We start from the raw sequence: 22345 nt of genomic DNA on the forward strand, positions 1-22345 counted from the left end.
CTAAACAGACAGAATACAGATTTCTGTTTTGTTGTACTGGATTCTGCCTTTGGTGGTAAAGGAAGCAGAGTTTTTAGATCAAATAGAATTGGAGTGTTCTTGATACAAACCTTCTTGTCTGTACTGTTTGACCATCCAAAATGGCAAAGTCTTGCTTGCTTAAAACTAAATTTCAACTAATTTGAGACATGGCATTTAAAGAACTTCTTAAGGTCAAAGTAGCCATGACATCAGTCAATGAAAAACTTGAAAGAAATTCTTGGAAAAGTCTTGAAGTTATTGATGTTACTGCTTCATATTTCATGCTAGTGCTTCTAGAGAGAAGTCAGTGCTTGGCTTTTCTCCCGAACTACAGTGATGCTTCTTGACTTATTGAGGTTTCCAGTGATGGTGGTGTCTGAGAATTGTACATCTTCTACTGCTAAATGCCTGTGCATAATTACCATTTGCATAGTCTTTTAAATTCACATCAAGTTCTGTATTTTTAGGTGAAAGAATCACAGATTTTTTTTGTTTTACACAAGTCTACTACATTCACTCTTATGAACCAACTGAGAAGTAGGCCTGTCTCTATGAATCTCCATTTTGTCAGGTGTTTGAGGTATTTTGTAAGCTTGTGGTTTCTCTGAGGTTTCTGAATGACATAATTGAAACTGATCATTGTCTCATTAACTTTCCTCTGCGTTGTCTTGCAAAGACATGAATAGCCAAGGTCCTTGTGCTCATTTTCCCCTCAGAGGCCACAGCTTCAGTTTTTGCTTTGGGAGTGGTGGTGGGATCTGCATTATCCTGGGCTCAGATGTTTTGTTGTCACAGGGGAATTTCCATGTACTGTCATTCCCTGTTAAAATGAGCTTATGTTGCTACTGGGTGATCCTGCAATTGACTTAAACCAAACCAAAATACACCATTATGGAAAGGAAGATTTTTTTAATTCTGTGTAGAAATACTGTTTCTCATAAAATTGTGCATATGTGGTTCTTGTGGTGTGTTACAGGTCATCTTATGCCAGTCAGTAAAACATTTGGGGCCTATACATAGAGTCCTGAAGGGTTGGAGAGAGCCTGCTGTCCCCTTACTTGCCCTCTGTAGCTGCCTAATATGTACAGGATGGGGCTTTTGTTGTCTTTCGAGTAGTAATAATTAGATAAATCAAGCTAAAGTTTAAATTTTGCAGTGAGGTCTTAGGTCTCTGTACCTGCTGGAGAAAGTTTTTGTCAAGAGGACACATAGGGTTTCCCCCCCCTTATGCCTTCACTCTTTGCTTCAGCTTGCAGTATAAAACTAGAAATATGTCTTGGCTCTCTTGAAATGTCTGTGAGAAACTGAGAAAAACCAAATTTGATTGAATAATTTGTTCTTGTAAAGTGCAGAGAGGCCCTGTTGAAGGATCTATGATGTTTTGTACCAGGCACTGTAAGATGTTACTTACCCATGGTTCTAGATGCAGTCTGTCAGAATTAATTTGGTACAGGTGTTGTAACCTAAGTATAAATTGGAAACAGGTGTAACATCTTCTGTTACTGCTTTTCCATAGTGTCAAAAATGGAAGTAAATACAGAGAAGACAGCCATTTCTACCACTTCATGTTTCTTTCTGTAGAACTCATTTAGTATCTGCTGTAAATGAAGTTATAACACATTGGTGGGGAAAGGAAAACAACCACCAGCAATCCTTTCTGAATGTGTTTTTCATTGCCTGTGCTGTATTCATGTGACAAATCTTTTTTTGCTTAAAGCAGGCAAATCAACAAGCTGGGAAGATGGTGGCTGGGGAGCCTGGGATGAAGCAGAATTACAAGAACCTGTAAGTCCCTATATATGAGTTTTCATTGCTAACTTTCCTATTCTAAAAGACTTTTCCACTTGTTTGTGTGTGTGGTGTGGTTTTTTTCCTCCTATATAGTTATCACCCAGGCAAGAAGGATCCTAATGAGTGTTTTAAATGTGACTGCTTGTTTGTCCCTTGCTCCTGTAATTGTTTCTAAATATACCTTGGATGTTACCAATTGTGATAATTACTCATATTCTTGTATTCTGTAGCTTTTTTTTTCTCACTAGAGTATACACACATCTTTCTGTGCTGCTGCAGCTTTTTTGTCCTATAGCCAGCCAGAGACAGTAGGGTGTGGCAGTGGAGTTATAATAATCTGCCATGAATTAATATATATCAAAACCTCCTAAATCATGAGCCACTAACACAAGCATCTTTCTAATGATGACATAGTACTCCTTTTATGTTGTGATGCGCAGATAGTGTTACAGGAGGGATCAAATTCCGTATGTAGGATGGGGCACCACAGTTGCTCTTTAAAGGGGGAAAAACATCCCTCTGCCCAACTAGTTAAACTAAGAATAATATGGCTAGTCTGTTAATTGTTGATAAGGCTGAGGCTTCTAGCTACCAGATGACTTGCATAAGATGTTAGGGAAGCTATCCATGTAGAAATCCCCTGCACCTGGATGAATCTTTTGAATGGAATTGCTTGGTTAATTCCCTGTTAGAGAGAGCTAATGGGGTAGACTGAGGAACCCAGACCTCACCTTGCTAACAAAACTCTCTTATCTGCTGTCTTTATCTCAGTGTGCAGGAAGTACACCCAAGGAGTTGGGCAGTATCCTTGTAACTACTTACTTCAGCAGGGAAACGGATTTTTCAGCTAACGTCACAAACAAGTTGAAATGAGCATGGTGTCTCCCAAGGATGAATCACTGATGCTGATGTCAGGGAATGACAAGAGTATAAAAGCTTTTAAATAGGATGGGTTTTCGGCTCCACTGTAATTGCCATGAAATGAGTGTGTTTCTCAGGCCACGTCTTTGTTAGATGTGCTGTAATGTTTGTAACCTCCTTAATGAGGAGAACAAATGTTTTGTTTTTACTTATGTTGTAATTTGATAGAACTAGCAGGTGTTGCCAGATTGAAATTGTCTTATTTTTCACTCTTTTCTTTAAAAAGTCGAACTGTTCTGCCAGGTAGTTCACACCCTTCTTGTTAGACCTCCTTCTCCTCTGCTTATGTGTTTTCCTCCAAAGTTGCTAGTGGTTCCAGGTCAAGCTCTTCGGAAATAAAATACCGTCATCTACAGCAAACAGGTTGTTCTGTGTAGGAACATATAAATATGTGAATCTGTATGTCTGAACACGCACCAGAATGAGTGCATCAGTCCAGCACAGAATTGAGAATTACTAGTATAATATAACAATGAATTCCGTTGTTAAAACTTTTAACTGTTCGTTGATTTACATTATAGTTGGTGTAAAACACATCTTTTCTTGGAATTACTTAAGTCACCTGGACAAGTATCTTATTTCATGGAACAGCAACTTTTGAGAAGGCACTGAAAATTTAAAAAAAAAAAAAAAAATTAAAATTTTTAAAAAGTTTTCTTCCATAAGGTCTTTTTATGGAACTGATGAGCTGTTTTGTAGGGATGATGATGTTGAAATCTTGTCTTAAATGCTGATTTTAATAATTCTGTCTTTCACCTTTTAAAGTAGTTTCTTTTGACAAGTTCAGCGCTTTTCCTGTTTTAACACTTAGCTTATTTTTGTTCATATTATGATGGCCATATTTTATGTCTTTAATTTCAAGTTCTTTGTTTATGCCTACAGATAATTTTATTTAAACTATCTGTCTGAGATATAATTTTAATTCCTTTTAATCTTTAAATAAGCCTTTAATTTCTGTTTCTTCAGTTTGAAAACCATGACATTAAAAGTTAGTACAAGGCTTTCGTTTAGGTTTTGGTTATGTGTTTTTGCACATAATACATTTATCTCTTTCAGGAGGAGTTAAAGTTGTCATGAGTATCTCGGACAACTTCATCACCTTTTTGTAAAGTCTTGAAAAATGCCAGTAATTAGGGGAAAAATTGTTGCTATAGAACTTGGCGTCCATCAACAGACAAAAATGACATGAAAATAGGTTATCTTGCAAAAATTAAGAGATAGTGTGGACAAAGGTAGTTAGAATGTTTGTAGTGTGTTAATGTAGACCTTACGATGGATATACAGGGTATTCTTCTGTGCACAAAGTGACCGCTTTTATGGTACAACTTTATGAAAGGAAATAAATACAATGAATACCTGATTAAAAGTATGATATGCAAATTCTTCCTACAGTTTGGTGGTTTTTTTTCTCCTGCTGGGAGTAAATGTGTATAGTTTCAAGTAGATGCAACTTCATTACAACATAATAAATTGCACAGATCAGAAAATGATCACACTGAAGTTGTTGGGTATTTAATTTGTGCGTAGCTGCTTTGAGATACTAGAGGATGGAGTAATATGTTAGAGAACTAGGAGGAGGTAGGATTGGATATGTGTCTATAGAAATGGAGATGGTGGACAAGGGAAGGTGTTTTTATTGCTGTGATCAGGGTAAGAGGATGGAGATAAGAAAGCAAGAGTATCATCTCCGAGACACCTTGTAGCAGTCCGCTCAAAACCTACGACCTACTTTCTGCCTGTGAGCTATGGTTAGCAAGAGTGACCTTGTTTGTTCCGCAATCAAATATTTGGCTTGTTGCTCTGAGGAAAAAAGATGCAATCTTTTTGCTTTTATACGTTACGATGGCATCTAAGTCTTTACTTACCCATCATTAAACCCTTAAAACTTGGCACTTCTTAGGTTGAATTTGTTTCTTTGTAAAGTTCCTTGTTGTGGAAGGGCGTGTGATATCTGTTGCACGTTACTATGAGGCTTTAGTGTGAATGCCAGCTTAGTTACTTTCTTCATACGTGCATATATTTACTTAATGCATCAGCTTGGATAAATTGTTCATTTTCAGTATGGATTATAAGAGTAACTAGAGAGAATCCAGTCTCTAATCAATAATAATAAAACTTTAAATCTCATTCTTCTAGTGTCTCTTTGGTGAAAGGAGAAGATTTTGAGGAGTAGAGTGATAAGTACTTCTTTGTTTTCTGTTTGTAAACACACAAAATTAGTGCAAGGTTGATGCATTTCTCATGGCTTTTCATGCAAGTTGGAGCTGTAGTGACGTGCTAAGTAATAGTCCATTCAGCGCTGGTATTGAGGGCAAGCCAAATTGTTGTCATGAATCTTGCAAGTTCTGCTATATTTAAAAATTTTTGCATACATTGACTAAAGTTTTACCTGTAGGAGGAAGAGGAATCTAATTCCAAGAACCGGAGAAATTACTGGCTTCAGGACTGTGTGTTGTCCTTGTCACCAACAAACGACCTGATGGTAATAGCTAATGAACAGAAAGCAGTCTTTTTAGTGCGTAAGTATACATTCTACTAAGTATATATGCTAGTACACTTAATAGTAATCAGGACAAGACTTGCTTCCCCCCACCCCCATCTGCTTACCCCCCAAGTCATAGCTTCAAGAATTTTGAAGTGTTTTATCATACACATAATGAATTTTCTAGGTACTGCTTGGCAAGTAAGTTGTTTTGTCTTTACTTCTCAGCTATCTTTTATCTGATAAAACTATTTTAACATATAATTAATATATACTGTAACTACCCAGTTGTTTGAGATGCTCAGAGATATTGACATTAATTGTGCTTAATAAGAAAACCAAATCTTTTGTGTTAATTTTAGCCATTAAGAAATACTTGACCTCATTTTTCTTTTCCTGTGGAAAAAATGAGCTAACTGAGCCACTGTCACTTGGAGGAGGGAGTATTGAGGTGGTTTGTTTTTGAGATTTCCACCTTTGATAGAAAATTCCTCTCCATCTTGAAGAATGGGTGGCTTTATATTTTGCTCTAAAGTAGGGCTCTCAGAACTTTTAAAGGACCCTTAGTAATATATGAACACTGATCAGCCAGCTGCTGTTTACGTATGTGCTGTTGCCTGGGATGCTGGTGCCATTAACAGCTGCAGTTGGTGATAGGTGAGCATGATGAAGGGAAACCTCTTGCTGTGGGGAATATTGCACCATTTTAAAACAAAAACAGGGTGTTGGAGCTCAGAGTTGCATAATTAAGTAGATTGCATTGAGTTCTCATGCTGCATTTGTCATTCCCTGCAAAGCTGTGTGTTCCAAAACAAATGTAGATTAGTTGCTAATTTTTCACCAAAAATTAAAGGATAGCAGCACTCCTCAGAAAACTCTTATTGGATCAAGAATAAGGAGGTGATTTAGCTGACTTGCTGGAGAACTGCGCAGTGACAACTGTACCACACAGTGACAGAAGTGTCTCTTTGTTGCAGGTTGTCAGACAAATGGCACACAACACTAACTTTTTTTTCAGTTGTCCATTGGCACCTGGGAGATGATTCAACAATCAAATTTCAGCTGTAATAGTACCCTGTGAATAATAAAGTATAGTGTTTTCTAACCTTGATTATGATCGATGATTAAAAATTGTCAGATTTAATGTAGGATTCCCATGTTCTTCTTGGCAGTTAAAATTAAAATTTTCTATTTGTTTAAGCTCATCTTCAGTAATCTTCCCAGAAGAAGTTTGCCCTTGCTTAGTACTTTTCTCCTAAGGATCCCTGTTTCATTAGTTGAATTTTGATGAAGTAGATATTACTGTATAAATCTTTTTAAACAAAACCAGGCATTTCAGAATTTTAGTAGTGTGTTGTTCCATGTAAATTGCTAAGAAAACATGAGAGTTCTTTAGAAAAGTCACTAAAAATGTCTTGTTATTTTTATGATCTTCAAGGTTTGCAGTTGGTACTTAATCTAAATGTGGTAGGATGGATTGTACAGAATAGAAGGATTAGGAATAGAACTACATTTGTGAGATGCAAAACATGACAGTTTTATAGATGGTGTCTATTCTTAATGGCAGCTAAATGGAAGCACAGTGACAAGGGAAAAGAGGAAATGCAATATGCTGTTGGCTGGAGTGGCTCTCTGAATGTTGAAGAAGGGTAGGTGTTGAAATGCAGCTGTGATTAAAGTGTCATTTTCATGTTTAATAATTAGTAGCATATGCTTGTTACTTGTACTTTTGGTTTTGTTTTTTTTTTTGCTTTCATCTGAGTGCATTCATGGTCTTATGCATTTTGGTGTTGAAAACAGAAATGGTGTAAACCTGGGTGATCATAAACATTGTCTGCAAAGGTCACTCTTCATGCGTAGTGTGATGTCTCAGGACAAGTTCATACAAAATAAGAGGTACTCTCTGTGCAAATCAGCATATTTGCATGTAATTTAGATCTTTTAAGAGATCTGGGTTATGCTTTTTATAAGTTCCTCTTCTAGAAGGGAAAAAAATAAGTACCCTTTTTGAAAAAGGTACTTTTATAGTAGAGATGAAAATTTGTTAGGGGATGTTGCAACTGGAAATGTATGAAGTTGTTTTAGAAATACTTTTTTTCATTTTCAAAACCTCAAGGAAATATAAAGTAATCTCTCTGATCAAGAAATGGTTTGGGGCTTTAAGTCATTTAGGGACTTGGAAAATTTGCTTTGGTCATACATTTGGTATTTGTACAATATTTCTGCTCGATCTGTCTTCAAATAACCAGACAGACGCTTTCTCGAATCACCCATATGGAAGAGGATTTTGCATTTCGTTATTAAGTTTGCAGCCTTGAGTTGCTGTCTGCCTTTGAACATGCTCCCTATTGGCTTCAACCTTCTGTTATGCTGCAGGAGGTGCTGACTTAATCAGCTTCTCTCCAATCTGTAAAAATCATAATCCTTTTCTATAAAATTGCTGCTGCCACCCATTTGACCTGTTTTATGTGCCTCTCTTTTAAAGTTTTTTTTTTTCCCCATACTACCACTGAAATTACCCTATCTTTTATTAAAGAAAGGAAAAGAAATTCTGTTTGGGGGTTTGTTTCTTACTACTCTTACAGCCCCAACAGACACTATCATATGGAACAGGTAGCTTTTTTTAGGTAGGCATGGTTATATTCACTACGTCTTGATTTAAGGTTTTTGAGTGTTTCCTGTAGGTGAGGTTTCTGTTTCTGTGGAAATGTAAATATGGCAATTACTGTCCGATTGCCAAAGGACTTGACTTCTCCGTGCCCTGTGCCCCCCCCCCCGCCACCGACAAAGTTGCCTTCAACTGATAACGTTCTGTGGCTAAGCTTTGCTATTGGAAGATGAGATTACACTGAGATATTTAACATTGCTTTGAAGTTGGAATTGAATTGCAACTCATGTCAAACTTGCATTTAGAAAGCTTTTTTTCTGTAACTGGGGAATGGAAGTGACCCGAAATGCAAATAATCAACAGTACTGCGGGCATTTATGCTTTAAGTGCTGTTTGGGATGTCATCTTGAATTTATGTGCTCTTTCATAAAACCTTTGTACTGCTTCTGTTTCCCCAGACATTGTAAAACTTTTGTCATGGTAACAGTTAAATAACTTTTGATTTGAGATATTGAGGCCTGCTCATCTGCTTGCCTTCTGCGTGCTTTGCCTGCTATGCATTGAGCATGCTCAGTTATTGCATTAACTGGGAAGACCATGTTAGTCCTTCAAATGCTGTCAGATTATAAAACAGTGAAATGCAACGGATATAAAATCTACCTAATTGTGTAATGTATTTCACAAATTTATTTTGAAATACGTGTGGTTCAATTGGTTTTTTAAAAAAGTGGTTGTTCTTGGTATATCATTATAGATCAGAAAAAAATTATTTACCTTTAGGTACAGGAGTTTTAACTTGAACCTTTACTGAAGAGTACTGGCAGAGTAATCAGTCTGTGAATGATGAAAGACAACATTAACAAGGTGTAATAAGCACTCATGCAATCTATTTGGGCAGTGGGGAACTAGTAATTGAAAATGTCTTTAAAATGAAAAGGGTTTTTTCCCTTTTTTTAGTATGAATTTGATATATTGTGTGCTATACTAATATATTCTCAAATATAAAAAATGCTGACGTGGCAAGATCTCTTGCGTAGAGCAAAATTTCACAACTGGAGAAAAATATACTTACTAGTTTTATCTTTTTGTTTCTAGTGAATGTGTGAGTAGTGTATTGTGTATTCCATTGGCAAGTCAGAAGAGGTAAGGTCTGATATTCTTATGTACATGCATCATCAGTCATCTTACATTACACTGTTATATGTCTACAGCTTAGAGCTGGATTGTTTTTAACTTCTAGTATATCTTTGTGAAACAGGAGTTCCACAGGCCGTCCTGACTGGACCTGCATTGTGGTTGGCTTCACCTCTGGCTATGTTCGTTTTTACACCGAGGTATGTTTCTCAGCATGGCAGGGCCACAAGCAAGCTATTGTAATAAACATCTATTTCTATAAAACTTTGGTTTCTGCAGGTAGTGCTTTTTGCCTTCTCTAAGAAAAGGGACAGAAATGTTCATGCTTACTGTTCTTTCTCTTCTAGAGTGGAGTACTGCTTCTTGCACAGCTTTTAAATGAAGATCCAGTCCTACAGCTTAAGTGCAGAACCTATGAAATTCCCAGGCATCCTGGTGTCACAGAACAGGTTTTGTCAGATTATTTCAAAAGTGAAGTGGCAGTGTTATGGGGTATGGAAGGGAGTCTCTGCTGTGAATCCTCTATGTCCTTTACCAGTTTTTGATGGGGTGGACAATTCCTTAGAACAAGAGACTGGATTTCTTGTTCTAGAAGTAATCATGCCTGTATAGTTTGAGGATTCAGAATTTATTTTTATTTTTTTGGAGTATTTAGTTAGCTCTATATGTTTGTTCTATTTTTCTCTGTGATAACCTTGCAAAGGAAGGCTTCATTAATTTCCTGTTTATTCATTTATGTGCACAAAATATGATAATGTATTGATGAAAGGAGAAAATGCAACTTGACAGGTGCCAAGAGCTATATGTACTCATTCATAAGAACTTATCTTAATTATTTCACAGAGAAGATAGCTGAAGATGAAAACAATCTTTGTAGGAGATAGTGCTAGGAACCTGCATGTCATTATGAGTGTTTCCCGCAGAGAAGGCTCTTGCAGAACTCAAGCTATTTAGTAGAAAAGCCAACTTCCTTTTCTCTTGGCTGAGTTGGCATGCTTTATACAGAAAACTAATGAAGTTACAGAAATTTCCAAGTTCACTTTATAGAAATGCTCATGTGATTTAGCATGACATTTTGAGATCAGTTTTGAAATACAGAAGCATTAAGGAATTTGAGTCTTGAATTTATATCACCAAATTAGCATTTATGTGCCCAAATGGTAATTCAGGCGCTAATCCAGTTTCAGAATTTGGCTCATAAAACGTTGATACTTGCATTCCAGATAAACCTGTTTTTCGGTGGCCTTCTCAAGCTGCTGTAACTTTTGTGTTTTCACCCTAAGCCATAAAATATATTAAGCAAACATAAAAGTCATTGAAATAAGATAAAAATATAAAATTACATGTCTAAATAACTTACTTATTTGTATATTGGAAGGTTTATTACTGGATTTTGCCTTACTGAGTTTTGCCTTAGTCTGTTGCCTGTGGCTTGTTAGATATTAACTCTCTGGATGTAATCCTCATCTTTGTGTAGTTAATAATATAAAAAGCCAGAAAAGAAGCTGTTACAATGGTAACTTTTTTTTTTGTCTCCCTTCTCTCATTTTCTTCCACAGAATGAAGAGCTAAGTATCTTGTACCCAGCAGCAATTGTGACAATTGATGGTTTCAGCCTCTTTCAGTCCCTTCGAGCATGTCGCAATCAGGTAGCAAGAGGTATGTTTGAGAGGAAATGTTTATTTCTGATGCTGTTTATACTACTTTACATTACATTACATGAAACTTACTTATGTTTGTTAAATATCAAATCAAGGTGGAATTTAGATCTCCCTTGCTTGTCCATCACTATATAGGCATCTACTGCATACAAGGAAATTTCTTCCTCTACAAGAAAATGTTATCGGAGCACAAGTTGTCTGAGTAGCACTAACTGTCTTTTACGTTCTCACCATAATACTGTATGCTGGTTTTGGCTGGGACAGAGTTAATTTTCTTCATAGTAGCTGGTATGGTGCTATGTTTTGGATTTGTGATGAAAACAGCATTGATAACACACGGATGTTTTAGCTATTGCTGAAGAGTGCTTACACAGTGTCAAGGCTTTTTCTGTTTCTCACACTGCCCTGGCAGCGAGCAGGCTGGAGGTTCACTAGAAATTGGGAGGGGTCATGGCTGGGACAGCTGACCCCAACTGATCAAAGGGTTATCCCATACCATATGATGTGCCTGGTGATAAAAGCCGGGAGGAGAGAAGGAGGAAGGGGGAAACATTCAGAGTTTGAAGCCAGGCTTTCCTGGAAACAGCTAAACACCTGCCTACTGATGGGAAGTAGTGAATGAATTCATTATTTTGCTTTGCTTGCATGCAGGGCTTTTGCTTTAACTGTTAAACTGTCGTTATCTCAACCCATGAGTTTTCTCACTTTGCTTTTCCGATTCTCTTCCCCATCTCACTAGGAAGAAGTGACCAAGCAGCTGTATGGTGCTTAGCTGCCCACTGGGGTTAACCCACAGCATATTGCTAAGGTGCTTCTTAGCATGTCAGGGTGCTGACTTCACTGTCAGTGAAATGCTTTTCTTCCCAGTAAGGACTTTCTGAGAAATGATAATGCTGTGATGATGATGTTGGTAATGGTCACTGCTCTTTGTGTTAATGTCTAACAGCTTTTGATACCTGGTTTGATTGTGCAGCCTTTGATTCTATTCCTTTAGTATAGTGCCTCTTTATACTCTAATTTAGAAACAGGGTCAGTTTCCTGGGGTGAGAGGAGAACCACGTAGCAGTACTGTGTGGTAGATTACACAAGTATGGCACTGTTACAGTTCTGCAAGATAAAATGTTAAACAGGTGCTGTTGCTGAATTGTTCTCCCAAATTTCCTGATGGTTGTTCTCATTGAACTTCAGATTTGTCAAAGTCTTGTTTCCTCTACAGCAAGCTACATCAGCAGACAATCATGAGGCTGAGTGTGGGTGGGAAGCACAATGGATTTGCCAGCATGACAGCATTAGGAACTGTTGGGACAGCAGCACCCTTAAACTCAGACTTGAATCTTACATAGAAAGGATGAGTGGTAAAGAACTGAAAAATGCTACTGTGGTGAGACAGCTCTTCTCTGAATCATATGGGGATGGCCAATAGGAATGGATTGCTCACTCTTTCTTCCAGTTGAGGATGAAGCAGCATGAAATGAAGCTAGGTGATAATAAAGTCAAAATAAAAAGTAGACATGTGTTTCTGTAGTGTGAGGTTAAATTCTGGAATTCTTTGCCTGAGGTTGGTGTGGATGCTAAAGGCTTGCTTGGGCTCAGAGGGAGACTGACAAATTAGTGGAGAAACAAGCTATGGATGATTACTGAGTGCTTAGAGCTTACCTCTGGCTGAGAAGGTCTCTTCAGAAGCTGCTTTAGAGGAAGCATCAGATATGTGTCCTTGTTCTAATTTTCTTCCCTAGACATCTGGTTTTAGCTCTGCTCAGATCATAATCTGCCATACTAAGTGGTTCCCTGGGTCTATCTAATAATGTCTATTCTTATCCTCTTAATGAAAAGGTAGCATTTCTATGGAATATAAGAGAAAGCAAAACTTCTGTAAATCAGAACTTTAAAAACTGATATTCTGTGAATCATGCAACAAATATGAAAGGAAACAGACACCGTAATGAGAAATACCCATCTGCTTTCACAACCAGAACACGCTCTATTCTTTCAATGAGAGATCACCATTTGCAGAGAAGCATCTACAGCGAGTTGTAATATCTGTAGCCAATGCTATATCTTCTTTCATTCTTGATCATTTATGTTTGTCATAATGGATATTTTGAAGAGTTTCAATCATTGCTTTAATTTTACCACTGTTCTTACCTCACACTGTTGCAAAGTCAGCACATTCACTAGATACTTTGGCAGGGGAGTTTCCACTTTAACATGCCCAGACCACAGAAATAAATTGCAGTAGCATTTTAAAATTGTACAGATTATTAAACCATAAATGACTAGTAAAACAAAGCTCTCTGCAAGTATGGTTGTGCAGGTACAGTTGTGATGGAATATCATGTACGATTTTATTCAGTTAATTTTTAAAAATGTTTTCATTTCATTAAGGTAAGTATTTCAGAAGGCCAGTTTAGCTCAGCAAGTTTTTAAATATACGTTAATTTAAAACTAAGTTATTTTGTGGCTTCAGATTGCATCGTTTTTTTTCCCTCTGTTATGCTATTCCTCTGTCTTTGACTCAGTAGAAATTTTTTTGTGTTTTATCAACTTTTGTCAGCTGCAGCATCTGGCAATGAGAATGTTCAGCCTCCACCATTAGCTTATAAGAAATGGGGTTTGCAAGATGTGGATACAATAGTTGACCATGCTAGTATTGGTAAGCATTTCTGTTTAATTTCAAATATTTGGCTTAAACAAAACTGAATGTTTTTGTGCTGTTAAATTTGGGGTGGGAGCGCTTAGTGGTAATGGTTGGCTAGAAATAAATAGTGGGAGAAGACTGTTGTAGTGATTGAACTCATTAACTGTCATCAAAAATATATTTTACTTCTAGTCTGACTGAGCCTCCCCTCTCCACTTGAGGGGAGAAAGGATGTTACAGCTGGAGCTGTCTTGTCCTCTCTTGGTAAGAAACAGCTGAGAGAGACTGGGTCAGGTGCAGTTATTCCTATTTCTGTCAGGTTAAAGAACTGTCTGGCAGGCAGGTTAAGACTGGTATGGGTCTTTCCTGAGTCTAGCACATAAAGAAACTAAAATTTGAGATTGCTCCTTTCCAAAAAAGACAAACTGACTTCTAGATTCTCAAAGACTTTTACTCCTTAGGAATTTGTGGAAGCCCAGGTTCTTGTCAGACAGGCAGATCTGAGGGACAGTAAGCTTTATTTCTCTTCTACCCTTTTCACAAAAGCAGGTAAGAGGTCAGAAGGTGGCTAACGAGGCAGGTGAAGTGAATTTGTTAAATGTGTTTTTGCTGCTGAACTCTGCTGATTTTTTTTTTCTTCTAAACAAACCAACTATGCTTTATAATTAAAGTACATTAGGTTATTTCTGCTGTGTTCTTTGGAATTTCTGTGGTTGAAGCTGCTCCTCCTCCCTTCCCCTTGAATGTTGGCTGGTCAGTCAAGAAGGCAGGAATGTATTTAGGCTTCTAGAGCAATTTCATGCCTTTGTTCTGAAAGTATAAGACATTCATTTTAATATTTTTGTTAGGCATCATGACACTGTCTCCTTTTGATCAAATGAAGACTGCCTCCAATATAGGTGGATATAATGCAGCTATAAAAAACAGCCCACCTGCTATGTCTCAGTATGTTACTGTTGGATCCAATCCTTTCACTGGTTTCTTTTTTGCCCTGGAGGTATGTACTACAAAGCAGACTTGCTGAAACTGAATGATTAATCCTTCTCTTTTCTGTATGGGTATTTCTGAAGTATTCTTATGTCCATTTTATGCTGACATTTCCCCTGCTTCTTGATCTTCTGAAACTGGAATGATTTGGAGTGGATGTGATAGTCATGTCTACCACAGGTTCCTGCTAATGAGAAATTTTACTTTCCATCTTAAAATGCATGTGATAGTCAAGTAATTGTTTTTATTTTTTTTCATTTGTTAATTTATTGCCAACTAAGTAACCTAAGGTTTTTTGAAAAATTATGTTGAGATTTTGTAAACATGCATCTTATGGATTTTTGGAGGCCTTTGATCATGTACACACATGGCCTGAGTATACTGTGGTGATTTCATGTAGTGGAACTACTACTTGTAGAAGAAAACTGCAACTTGTGCTTAACAATACCTGTAGCACACTTACGTCATCTTCTGTTGTATTGGAGGAGAAGGATGGCAATGTATCTGTGTGTCTTGTACATTCAGATCCTACTTGTGTGCTGTCCTTTATCAGGATTGAAAGTTGATTGAAAATGCTAGAATCGGATTTTTTTATGTTGTACTTGCTTTTCCAATATATTTATGAAAAAACTGCTTACATTGATATTTGCAAGGATGCCAAAGCCATACACCAGCTAACTCTCCATGATAAATCATACACAGGGTTTTTTTAACTTCTGTTGCAGACAAACATACCAGTGACTTGCAGGAGGATTTTGAAATGGTAAAGAGATGTCAGAATGGCTTTTCTGGGGGCAATGAATTAAAATTTTGCAGAGTCTTAAAGCTATGCTTTCTGAGCTGAAAGTCCATAGGAGGCCTGAAAAACTATTCTGCAGTTGAGTTCAGTGTAAGAACTATTTCTTGGCTTTCTAAACACTTTGTTCCTTCATTTCAGGGTGGCTCACAGCTGACTATTTCTTGACTTCCTAAACACTTTATTCCTTTCTTTCAGGGTAGCTCACAGCCACTGTTGTCTCATGTTGCCTTAGCAGTTGCAAGTAAACTGACTTCAGCGTTATTTAATGCTGCCAGGTAATAAACTAAAAAAGACATGAAATAATTTTTGTTGTAGTAGCTACATAATAGTTTGATTTTTAGGACCATTAGTATGATTCTCCTAATGTGTTTTTCTATTGCAAGTGGCTGGCTTGGTTGGAAGAGTAAACATGAAGAAGAACCTGTCCAAAAACAGAAACCAAAAGTTGAACCTGCAACCCCATTGGCAGTGAGGTAAGTTTTACATGCTGTCTCAATTGCTTTAGATATCTTGTGTTTTTAATTGTTTGAATTATTTTGAAAGGTGCATAATTGATGAACATGTTTATTTTTCTTGACTTTAAGCATGACGGTAGTTTGCAGGTCTTTTGTTTTAAGCTTTGTTTCATTTCAGTTTATCATTCTGGACAAATAATTACTCATCTCTTTCACTTTGTGTGTGGGGGTTCATTGTTACTGTAGAAGAACAGTGTGCACAGTTTAATGACAGTATAAGTACACAAATATCAGTCCTGAAGTTTATCACTAAAGTGCCTCAAAGAAGCCATGTGAGGTGCTTGCTGCTTATGATAGTTTAAAGCCCCTCAAAAAAATTAGGAGGTGTCCTGTTTCCCTGTTGATTGTGGAGAGAGGAGAACGGGAACAACAGTTTGTAGCCTAATGTTATCAAGAAAGCTGATAAAAGACTAAATTAATTCCTGATTGTTTTTCCTGCTTTTTTTCTTTTTTAAAGTATTCTCAAGACTATTTGGCAGTAAGAGAGGGCTTATAAAGTAACCCACTGCTCTGAGATCCTTGCCTCCCAATGCATGACAAGGCAATCTTTTATCCTAGTTTCTGAACTTTGGTTTTCAGTAGGACTTTAATAGATCCATGAGGTCTCCCAGTAGACAGCACAAGAACTTTTTTCATAATTTGCTCTTAATTTTACCCATACCTTCATGTTGCCTTAAAAAAAAGAAATCTTAGTCCTTATAAGATGTTCTTGTTACCTATTTTTCTTCAGAAAGAGTAATCTAGTGGTTTTTCTTTTTTCTTTTTTTTTCTTTTTTTTTCTTTTTTTTTTTTTTTAGGTTTGGAATTCCAGATTCCCGTCGCCATGGTGAAAGAATATGTCTTTCTCCATGTAACACTTTGGCAGCCGTAACAGATGAATTTGGAAGGGTTATTTTACTGGATGTTACAAGAGGACTTGCAGTTCGCATGTGGAAAGGTATGGTAGTGTATATTAGTATAGCAAATAATATTCTTCAAAACATTGTGGCTTCTTATGTTCAGACTTAGAATTCCAAGTGTTTTTCCATTATTAAGAAAGACTTTAGTACATTATGTTATTACAAACGAAGGGCAGATGCAATATAAAGTCCATAAGGGCATTGTTGTACCAATTGCTGAAATACTGATATGGCCTATAGTAAAAATTTGGTCTCTTTGATTTGTATTGTATAGATTTATTTTTTTTATTTTTTTTTTTTTTCCCCCTTTCACAGACTGTATCCCAACAGAAAGCTTTTGACCTAATAACTTTTTTGGAAGAGCTTTAGCTCTATTCTCCAAGATGCTTTCTCTTGATAAGTTCTAGTACCTTCTTTAATTCTGCTGAGAAAATAAACAGAAATTTGAAAAATCAGTAAGAAGATACACAACTTGTTAGATTCTCGTTTCATGATGGTGATTGTGCAAGAAGGGAGTGCTCAGTCTCTTCTAAACTGAGGGCTTTTTGTAAAATAACGCAGATGTTAAGCTCTCAGATTGTAATTATACCTAATGTTACAACACTTCTTATTTTCTCTGTAGAATTAAAATTTTGCGGCTTTTCATGAGATGAAAGATAAGTTTTAAGAACATCTCTAGCTCTTCTCTTTCTCCCACACTACCAATTCAGAAGATTAGTGGTCATGAATATAGTAGCTACTTCAGCGACACGCTAACATTGTAATAGCTAGGGTAATCATGTTTCCCCTGTGCATTCTCCTCTCATATTTTGAAGCTCGTTATCTATAATATGTGCTTTCTGATATTCTTGGACTTTTTTTTTCTTCATTACTGAGAGCTTCATATTATCTAGGAAGTACTGTTAGAATCCCAAGCTTTATTTGATAGACACATATTTACAATTTGCCAGCCTTTCCCCAGTGAGGCTGTTGAGATGTGAAATAGCTGCTGCTTCTTTTTTTTTTTTTTTTCTTTTTTAAGCAAAACTGTCTACTGAATTACATATTTTGGCTCGTACCTTTTCTCACTAATTGAGTTGTGAATACTTTTCAACCTTCTCAGTATAACATACCTTGTTATAAACTTGTTTTATACATTAGTATTTCACTTGTGGTTTGGAGTATTCATTTGTACTTGCTAAACCATTACATAGTTTAGTGCTGTCATTAGAGCACCTCTGCCTTTTTTGTTTAGGAAGATTTTATGAGGGAAAGTATTTGCGTTACGCAGAAAGAGAGAGAAGATAAGTATTTTTATTGGGTTACTAAAAATTGCATTTTAATGATGAAAACATCAATGGAAACATATGACATATCCCATTTAATAGGTTATGCAAATTTCCTTCATTAAATCTTTTTGTTGTTTTGAAATGAGAGAGGTCTGGACACTTACTACACATCTTTCTTCTCTGAGAAGCTTTTGCATTGGTGTAATGTCCAGACTACAGACCTGATGAGTTCTGGTTTTTTTGTGGCTTCTCCCAGAAGATCTTGTTCCTCTGCAAAACTTTGCAAGAGGCTGCATTTGGCTCTGAGGAGTCTTTTGGTGGGCCCTGCTCTGGGTACATGGACCAGAGTTCTTGACAGGAGGCTGGCTACTGGCCAGAGTTGCACAGTTTAAGGCATCTTCCTGCTGGAATAGTATTTAAGTGGGTGGTGATGTGTCCTAATTGTGTATTAATATCTGTATGCTAACGAACTTCTGTCCTCTCTTACAAAGGATACCGTGATGCAGAAGTTGGTTGGATACAGACTGTAGAGGACCTTCATGAGAGGGAAACTGAGAAGATGGATTTTTCTCCTTTTGGAAATGCACAGTGTCCAAGCAGAGTAGCTCAGTTCCTTGTGATCTATGCTCCGAGGAGAGGCATTCTGGAAGTGTGGAGCACACAGCAAGGGCCTCGGGTTGGAGCCTTCAATGTGGGGAAACATTGTAGGTAAGAAACAGTTAGCAGGTAGGCATGTTGGCTGTGCTGCTGCAATAAAGTGATATGTGGATATGCTAGTGGTAATAGTGGAAAGTGCTGGCAGGTGCTTTTTGCGTTGTCTACAGTGTTTCTACTGAATGCAGCTTGTTGTATTATAGAAGGGGACTTTGTCATGTTTCATCACTCTACAGTCTTTCCTGATAAACACGTTTAGCAGTTGTTAAACCTTAGCTTTATAAAATTTTGTCGTCTTTTTACTCAGTATGTGGAAAGGGAAGGTTGCTGATTTTGTTCTTCGCTGTGAATGCTGTGTTTTTTGTTCAGGTTGTTGTATCCTGGTTATAAAATAATGGGTCTAAACAATGTGACCAGTCAGGGATGGCAGCCCCAGACTTACCAGATATGCCTTGTTGATCCAGTCTCTGGAAGTGTAAAAACTGTCCATGTACCTTTCCATTTAGCACTGAGGTAAGGACTTTCTGTACTCTGTATAACCAAATGAATTTCTTTATTGTTTTTGAAAATGTTTTACTTGGAGAAGGCAATTCTGGTGTTCCTTCTCAAGCTGAATAGTACCCTGGTAATAGCCTCGTTGGTTTGTATGCATTATTGATTTTTATTAATGTGATGTTACCTTAAAGTAGTATAAATAATTAAAAAAAATACATTTTTTTCTGAATCATTCACTTTAGTTCTCTTCACTCATATATTTAAAATTATTTCCTTTCAGTGATAAAAAGAGCGAGCGAGCAAAGGATATGCATCTAGTGAAGAAGTTAAATGCTTTACTCAAAGCGAAAACCTCAGATCCAGGTAGGGTTCTCTTGTGCAGTTTCTTAAGATTGTATGTCACACAGGTATGATTGGTGCATTCTGACAGCTCTGTGTGCTATGAATTATTATTTTTAAGTAGCTTGTATTTTTTTATAAGCTACCAGATTGAATTTATGCTGTACAAGGATCCAGTACAAGCCTTGTCTGCCGTGTAAATCTTAACTAAACTCTACTTTGAGTGCTTGCATAAAATGTCATCTATTTGCAATCCATTATGCTATGTAATGGAGTTCAGCATTTGACTCTAGGTATGTATTACTTACAGGAAGAAGGATATTTCTTAGAAAAAACAGATTTGGAGTAAGAGATGCTACTGAGCTGTTATTTTGTTTCATTTTTCCCCAAGCTTACTTTGGCAACTTTTGTAATAGTGTCTTCATCTCTATAGCATGAACCCATGCGCATCTTAACTGTGGTGTGGGTGGACTTGCTTTTCAGAATGCATTTGAGAAATATTAATTGAAGTCATGATTATCTTTGCAGATTTGATTGAAGCTGGGGCAAAGGAATTAATACTTGATATCAAATACCCTGCTACAAAGAAACAGGTGAATATTTAGAAGTCATTATACTTTAATATTAGAAAAAAATAATGTGTTATCAGATTAGAGTGGTAAATCTTTTTAAATCTTTCAAAAATGTTATTTTTTTCCTGGAGTTACTTAAAGCAAATAATTGAACTATTTTTTTTTGGTGGTGTGGTTTTTTGGGGTTTTTTTGGGTTTTGGTTTTTTTTTTCTTACAACATATTGACTGGAATTAATTTTGACTAGTGACTTCCCCAAGGCATCTTCCATGATAAAAGTCAAAATAATAAAAAGAGAGCAGACCTTTTGTTAGGATCAAATTATGCCACAAGTATATTTGAAGACAAAATACAGATGAAAAATCATTGTCAAAGTTGTGCTATTGTTGGCTTACCTTATATGCTTTTACAGTAAAATTAAGTAAATGTTTAATTCTGTTGAACGTCTGCTTAACAGGCTCTGGAAAGTATATTGACAAGTGAACGTGTGCCACTTTCATCTCTCACAAACATCACTCAGACATTAATGGATAATTTAAAAAAACAGGGTAGGTGGATATTTATTTTGCAAATATGGAGAGGCATTTGCACTTTGTCTGCAGTGCTGTAAGGCTATTGTAGAACTATTCTGTTCCACAGGGAGACCAGACTTGGTCTGCTTAGTTTTGCTGCTAGATATCACAGGATATTGCTTCTACATACCTTATTTTTTTTTTTTTAATGCAGACTGCAAATAGCTTGCTAGTAAGTATGCTTTGCTATGCTTGTGCCTAGTAACTTGTGATTATATTAAAGAAAACCCAACAACTGGGCTGGGTACTTGCATCCAGTAAAAGCTTCCTTCAGAAAGCAGCTTTCACAGACTTTTGCCTGTAGATGTTATAGTTTGTTCTCTCTCTCCAAGGAAGGCAGTAAGGATATGGTACTTTGGATCTGCGAATTTTAATGTACTGGTAGCACAAAATCCTCATCACTGAGGATCTGAGCTCTGGCCAGGTGCCTAGTATCTTTTCTTGGTCAATTTTGCTAAAGTTATTTCATATGTTTTGTTAGAAATTTCAGAGCCAATGTCGGGAAATGTCATTACCTATTCAAGGTCTTGCTGCTGAAAGTCTGCAGGATTGTTTCTTTGAAATGATACACTTGAATCTTTCTAAATTGGGAGAACCTTCTTTGTACTTGAGGTGACACCAATTTGGAGAGCCAACTGGGTATTGAGGAATAGATTGGAGAAATATGTGCCTGCCACTTCCCTTGAATGTGTTGGGACTTCTCAGCAATAGAAGTCTGCTTTTTTTGTTGTTGTTGTTATCACTGGATTCGTTTCAACTTGTTAGAAGATGAGACTTTAGCGATAGGAATCAAGAAATCCCTACCACTGTTGTGTGGAAGTCCTGAATAAACCATTTGTCAATTAGAAAGGCTGTGTCCCTTGTCCTGTCTCTGAGAATGTGACAACACATTTTTGTAGTTTCAAAGCCTTGAGAGGAAATATTTCTTTCACTTGTATCAGTGGGGTTTTTTTGGTTTGGTTTTTTTTTTTTTTTTTTACTATTTTCTTGAAGTAGATACAGGAGATTGACAGCTTCACGTGTGTAGTTCTCTACCTAATTTTGGTCTGGTGTTCTAAATCACTAGCATTATCCATTTCTATTAGAACTCCTAAAAAAAACCAAAGAAAAATGGAAACATGCCCTTTTACACTGAAGAGAGATTGACAGAACTGTATACTTAGTGAGGTTTGTTTGTTTGAGTGTGTATTTTTCATCATTAACTCTTATTGTCATACATAACATTGTTTCTTCACAGTCACAATAAAGAACAAACTTGGCTGATGTTCCAGCCTTCTAATTTCAGAATAATAGTGGTATATCCTTCCACTTGTGCTTAGTAGGTGAAAGATAACGTGAAGCAGATGCTGGGCTCTGTGAATGCTGTGGTTGTGAAAAAAATAGCAATGTATCAAAAGTTTATGGGTTTGTAGGGAGAAAACTGTTTAGAAGCTCTTTCAGGTGAAGATGATATATTCAGAGATATCTTTTGTATAGAAAGGTCCTTTTAGGATCTCTCTAAAATGCTTTCTTTAAAAAAAAAAAGTTGGAATAGAGTTTTTTTCTAAATTGTGTTGGTGTTAGTTTCCTATATTATAATTGCTTTCATTGTTACTGAAATTTGAATGTCAATAGATACATGAAACTTCTGAGACTAAGATTGTAGAAATACAAAAGGCTGTGTCTTGCAGAGATGAAATTGAATTCCTATTAGTAGATATCAAGCTCTCTTCTGATGCAAGGGATACACTTAAAATATTGGCAGAATGAATAAAAGATTTTAGCTTGGTATTCTTGACAAAAGAAAATATGTTTGAGACTTAGTGTATTTCAATTTTTGGCGATGTCTGTTTAGCCTTAAACCAGGAAAAGACGATAGATTTGTCTTTGTTCAGTTCCACATTGTCAGCCTCCTTCAGTTTAAAAATGAGCCTGATATCTTTCTCTAATACTTCTTGTAAAAATAATTTGCATTTTATACTGCTGTGAATTAAATATAATCATTGCAAGC

General features: G+C 36.6%; 1 protein-coding gene across 5 annotated transcripts in view; it reads left to right on the forward strand.

Moving 5' to 3' along the window:
- The window catches only part of RAB3GAP2 (RAB3 GTPase activating non-catalytic protein subunit 2), a 50709-nt gene that overhangs the window by 9949 nt on the left and 18415 nt on the right, over nucleotides 1–22345 (forward strand). For 2 of the 5 annotated variants that reach the window (XM_030034977.2, XM_030034980.2), the window contains exons 2-18: nucleotides 1739–1806; nucleotides 5129–5252; nucleotides 6783–6864; nucleotides 8919–8966; nucleotides 9082–9157; nucleotides 9305–9406; nucleotides 10517–10616; nucleotides 13173–13271; nucleotides 14105–14253; nucleotides 15238–15317; nucleotides 15426–15515; nucleotides 16355–16494; nucleotides 18216–18432; nucleotides 18748–18891; nucleotides 19154–19236; nucleotides 19741–19805; nucleotides 20241–20331. In XM_030034977.2, the coding sequence (XP_029890837.1) occupies nucleotides 1739–1806; nucleotides 5129–5252; nucleotides 6783–6864; nucleotides 8919–8966; nucleotides 9082–9157; nucleotides 9305–9406; nucleotides 10517–10616; nucleotides 13173–13271; nucleotides 14105–14253; nucleotides 15238–15317; nucleotides 15426–15515; nucleotides 16355–16494; nucleotides 18216–18432; nucleotides 18748–18891; nucleotides 19154–19236; nucleotides 19741–19805; nucleotides 20241–20331 (1758 nt within the window). The remainder of the gene's footprint in view (nucleotides 1–1738; nucleotides 1807–5128; nucleotides 5253–6782; nucleotides 6865–8918; nucleotides 8967–9081; nucleotides 9158–9304; nucleotides 9407–10516; nucleotides 10617–13172; nucleotides 13272–14104; nucleotides 14254–15237; nucleotides 15318–15425; nucleotides 15516–16354; nucleotides 16495–18215; nucleotides 18433–18747; nucleotides 18892–19153; nucleotides 19237–19740; nucleotides 19806–20240; nucleotides 20332–22345) is intronic. The other 3 variants (XM_030034978.2, XM_030034981.2, XM_030034979.2) reach the window with 2 other exon arrangements.

This window comes from Aquila chrysaetos, chromosome 13 (genome assembly GCF_900496995.4).
Source record: "Aquila chrysaetos chrysaetos chromosome 13, bAquChr1.4, whole genome shotgun sequence".
Taxonomy (NCBI): domain Eukaryota; kingdom Metazoa; phylum Chordata; class Aves; order Accipitriformes; family Accipitridae; genus Aquila; species Aquila chrysaetos.